Below are 5347 nucleotides of genomic sequence, written 5' to 3'. Positions count from 1 at the left end.
TCATTCCTATGACCCACAAGAAGAAAAAAATGTGAGACTTTAGGATGACAGAACTTTGGATGCCTCAAGTTCCCTACCGCTTATAGAAACTAATGCAAACTTATCCGGTAATGATTCTTAGAAGAACTATAATTAAAAATATTTTGACCAACAAGCTGCAAAAAAACAAAGAAAAATAAAAAATAAAATTACCAACATATTTTATTATTTAAAGATAATTAAACATAACCATAAATAATGGTAAATTCATTTTAAAGAATTATTAATAGCAAATCAAATGGATTTGGCCAATTCTTCAAGTAGAAATTTATTCACCAATAATTCTAGGTATTTTCAAACTAGACAGTCCAGGTCCAGATTTTTAACCGAACTGATGAAAAGTATACCCTATAAAATACATTTTTTGCTACTTACAACATAATGTATTTGATAACTTTAACATAAGAGTCTAAAATCTTTGTAGTATGGTTACTTTTAATATTGTCCAAAGAAAGAAAGATTTCAACTAAGCTATGCACAATTCCCTGATCTTCAGTCAGAACTTCTTGGGTCACCACCTTCAAACTATATATCTTCAACTCACAATACTTTGATCCACTGTGACAAAAACATTTGCAGTTACTGCCTCATCTGTTTCAATCACAATGCGGTTCCCAGACACATTTCTTAGAGCATGATTTGGGAAGGTGCTGCTTGTGGTGCTTAAGGAGTACTGAACATGTTTAATAAGGTTAGGAAAAAGCAGAATTTTGTTAAAATCACCAATCCATGAAGTTCCATTCCCATGCATAGACATCTTTGCTGATGTGGCCTTTAAGTTCATTCCCTTCACAATATTTCTAGCAACAAAAACTTGATCAATTTGATTGAAAGGACTATTTGATTGGTCTAGCTTCACAATTTCAACCCCATTATTTAAACCTGAGAACATGTTGTCAACAATACTTAGACCATTTACAACCCCTTTGATTGATTTTAGTACAATATTGGCATCACCAAGGAAGAAACTGCTAGAGATATGAACTTGAACAGGGTCTTCAACAACAATTTTGGTGTAATCCATGTAAGAATTCACAATCCTGGTTTGTGTTAAACCAGGAAGTTTCAAATAAATCCCAGTTCCTCCAAAGCCAGAGGCCTTATTGTAGCAATGTACACCAGAAAAAGTGTTGGCTTGACCAGTGACCATTATTCCTATAGAAGCAGAGAAAATCACAACATCTGTGACTGCATTATCATTTCCTTGAAGGCTTATGCCAGTGCCTGAGAAGTCCCTTTCTTTTTTATCCCCTCCAGCAGTAATGTGTTGGCCAAGGAAGGAGTTCCTGATATAGGTTTCATGGCCACTTTGGACTAAAATTCCAGTGGTAGTGAAATGTGTAATGTAACAATTGTCTATGTTAATTCTAAGTGAGTTTATGACTGAAATGCCTCCCCCAGTGAAATTGGAATCTAGCAAGAGGTCCTTGAAAGTTATGTACTCATAATTGTAGGATGTTGAAGTGGACCCTTTCTTGCTTTCTCCAGTGTTGGACAAGTCAATGAGATATCCATCTGATGGAAAATTATTTGAGGCCCTTATAGTTCCCCCATGTATCTGTTAACATTGAATTATAATTAAAATCAAACTGAACTGTCAAATTTGAGGTCTTTTGAATGACCTATTGACTCAATAAAGGGAAAAAAAAAACTGCAATTTTCCTTGATTTGGTACAACTTTCTGTTCTTGGAATTGCTGAAAAGTCTTTTGTTGAAAAAAGTAACAAAAAAATAAATAAAATAAAAAACATAAAAAGGAGAAAAGATTGAAAAAGATGATTTTTTTATTTCTAAACTATTAATGGGTATAGTGATTCCTAAAAACCATTTTTCTTGTCCTAGTTAGACCGAAATATACTAACTACTAGAATGAATACCTATTATTTGAAACTCTTACAAAACAATACCACGTGTCACAACAAGAAGGAAAATATACAAACTTTATGAAGGTAGATATTTTTTCATTTTCTAGATCAATGGGGTAGTAATTTATTGAGAGATAATATTTTTCATAAAAAAAAATTAAAATTACTTGATGAATTAAGCAAGCAAAATAGTTTCTATAAACATACCATAAGGTTTCCAACCCCAGCCACTGGCAACTGCAGAGGTTTACTGATCATGTAGTTTCCACCCTGAAGATCAATCTGAGCACCTCCAAGGTCATTGATGTCCTTCATCAAGAACCCTTTACTTGGACCTTTGGCAGCATCTGATATGGCTGCAAGAAGAGCTTCAGTGCTATCTGAATTTCCTGTTGGATCTGCACCATAAGATGTCACAAGGTACACATGTGGTTTGTTCAGACCCTGCATTAACATAAAGAAAGTAAGCTTGCCTAATGGAAGAGATGAAGGAAATTAAAGGCTATGCATGAATGAATTACCTGCAATGGCTGAGGAGAAGGGCTTGAAGAGGGTGAGAAGGAAGATGGTGGTAATGAAACAATGGAGTCATGCTTAGTGAGAGATGTTTTGAATGCCTTCAGTCTAAATATTGTTTCATGATGATTGCCACCAGAAATAGTCCTTGCAAGCAAGTTCTCCCCATATGCTTGAGTTACAAAGAAACAAGACAACCCCACAAGTATGAACCACATTGGAGCCATTCTTGCCATTGTGGAAATCAGGTTAGGGAAGAACCAGTTGTGAAAATGACTTTGGCTGTGAGTGCATATAAATAAGGAAAAAGGATAAACTTAATGGGGAGAGGACATGGAAAGTGGAGGGGTTAACTAAGATTTGATAAAAAAAATATTTGGTGAGATTTTCATATTGGATCATACACTTAACACTCACATCATTTTGAACAATGATAATAGTGATAGTTTGAAGGTTGTTCCTAGACTTTTCATGTGACACATTTAGTGACCTTTCCAAGTTTGACATGATGTAAAAAGTTTTTTGAAATAGGAAGCAAAGAGGTAATTTTAACTATCTAGAATTTTACAATGGAATTATTGAGTAGAGAGGGTCCACCATTCATGTCTTATACTACACAGGGCAATGGTATATGCTGCTTGATGAAGGAAAATCAGGAAATTTATTGGATGGAGAAGTTGGTCCTTGATAACATGATTTATCTTAGAGATGAAGATATATCAAGAGGGACTCATTAAATCGATGTCTAGGCTTGCAAATCAGTGAAAATTAACATGATAAAGATTGATCAAGTGCTTCACAACAGGGAATTTCAGCTTTGCTTTTCTTAGCTTATGTTTAACGTATATTTGAATTCAATTCTTCACACAAAAAAGCAATTTTTCTGGCACGGCATTAACAAAAGGTAAACATGGTGATTAGTATTATTGCCTTCAGGACATAGTTAAATGATGGTCAATTGTTTTATATGTGTCCTTGCTTATCTTCATGATCTCAAATATAACATGTATTTAAATTTAGATGTAATCTTAAAAGAGTTAACATTTTTGCAACTTTGGTTTATAGGTGAAATGAACAAGGGCAGACAGCACGAAAATATTTGTTGTCCTTAAATTTAGAGGCTCATTGCAAACAATTCAATCATGCTTTGGGTACCTTCCAATTTTGAGGCTACTGCCTACTGATATAGGAAGAGACGTGGGGGAGAATTTGTGAGATGGTCACTTATTAAGTGATATATGTTAATTCTTTACTTTCTACGGATTAAAAAAATCTATTTGAATCCTTTAGTATAACTAGTTTTTCATATAATAATCTTTGAGGAATTTTTTAAAGGTTCCTCGTTTCTGCTGTCATTGCTGATGGAAAAACTTGCAGCAAATATATTACAGTAGGATACGGAGCCAGATCCTGAAATTAACAAAAAAAAAGAAAAAGGATACGGAATCGAATCCTAGTGAAAGTAAGTATTACTGCAAATTTTCTGATCTGCATCGACCGAAGAACTATTAACACCTTTTTTAAAACATCTATTCTTTTCTTTTCAGAGCAAAAATGTTGATGAAAATGACAAATATGTCCTACCCTTAGATCTCCATTCTGCAGTCAGTCTTGTATGATATTGTTTTGCTACCATATTTAATTATTCACACAAATTTTACTTGTAATTGGAATTGAAATGGATAAATTGAATAAATTTTTTTGCCATGCATGGTTGTTAATTCTTATTATAAACTCTTTTTATCATTCCTTTTTTTTTTTTTTTTTTTCAGAGTATGCATGGGTGCTAAGGTTTGCAGAGTTGACTGATTTCTTAGCTCTTGAATCGTGTCTTAGTCACAATAATAATCGTGGGAATATGGGATTGTCTGATAGAGACTTACAAAATCAGATGAAGGAGTTTCAAACAAGTATTATATTTGGATGCATGTGTTACACAATAGAAGTGCCACTTGGGAAAACTCTTATTTACCAGTGTGAAATAGTTAATTATACGAATCTATTAAGTTGGCTAAGTGATACAATTCTAGTATTAGAATTAGAGATATCTTTTTTAAGCTAAAGTAATATTAAAGCACAAATAAGGAAGTGACTGGAGTCCCTTTTTCTCATTTTCTTCTCATATATTCCCTTATATTTGCGGGAAATAACTTTATTGCTAACCTGCAAGAAAAATTATTAGAAATATATAAATCATTCAAGAGACCCTCACTCAACACCTTAAGATTTTGAGTTGAAGTGATTCTTTACATGGTATCATAGCTTTAATGACCATAAGGTCAAGAGTACTTTCTAGTGGAAATAAAATAAATACAAAGTAAATAAATTGAGCTTGTATAATATTCACGCTTCAAAGTCAAAGGACTCTCATGTGAGGAGGGTGTTAGAGATATGTAAATAATTAAAAAGATCTTCACCCAACACCTTAAAATATTGGGTTAAAATAATTTTTTATAAAAACATTATAAGAATTTTTGGTGGTAGAATGTGTCAATTATTAACCCCGCAATCTATGGAGACTTAGTCAATAAGTGACAAATTGCGCGAGGCGACTACACAAAAATACAAACACACTGGTCCTGTTGAACCACTTCACGACTTGCAGATATGCACAACTCGTGTGTTCTAAGTCTAGTTCAATTTCAAAATTAATTTGATGCAAATTAATTTATTAATCCTTACAGTGAAAACCATCGCCCAATAAACCTCATATACGTCATATTGGATTATCAAGAAATATAAAACAAATAAAGTGTATCTGTCTTCATTGTAGTAACGATATATCTTTAATCCTATTGAGTGCCTTTTCTTACGAGCATTGGTTTTTCCTAGTCAAATCACTCCTCAAAGGGTACTCTCTCTGTATGGGAAAGAAAAAAGAAAAACTGAAACTGATTTCACCTATTGGGTACCATGACCCTAGATTT

At 33.3% G+C, this 5347-nt stretch overlaps 1 protein-coding gene across 1 annotated transcript; it reads right to left on the bottom strand.

Annotated features, from left to right (window-relative positions):
* Positions 1-574: 574 nt before the first annotated feature.
* Positions 575-2656, bottom strand: LOC133309733 (polygalacturonase QRT3-like). The gene is made up of 3 exons (XM_061510533.1): positions 2426-2656; positions 2112-2348; positions 575-1597 (listed from the first exon to the last, which is right to left on the bottom strand). The coding sequence occupies exons 1-3, from the start codon at positions 2654-2656 to the stop codon at positions 575-577; spliced, it is 1491 nt and encodes a 496-aa protein (XP_061366517.1).
* Positions 2657-5347: the final 2691 nt, after the last annotated feature.

Source organism: Gastrolobium bilobum, unplaced genomic scaffold (assembly GCF_033153095.1).
Source record: "Gastrolobium bilobum isolate Gb01-03AN ecotype WA unplaced genomic scaffold, APGP_CSIRO_Gbil_v1 utg4635, whole genome shotgun sequence".
NCBI classification, from domain to species: domain Eukaryota; kingdom Viridiplantae; phylum Streptophyta; class Magnoliopsida; order Fabales; family Fabaceae; genus Gastrolobium; species Gastrolobium bilobum.
Note: the sequence above shows the minus strand (reverse complement) of the source record. Positions and strands in the feature narration are given on the sequence as shown.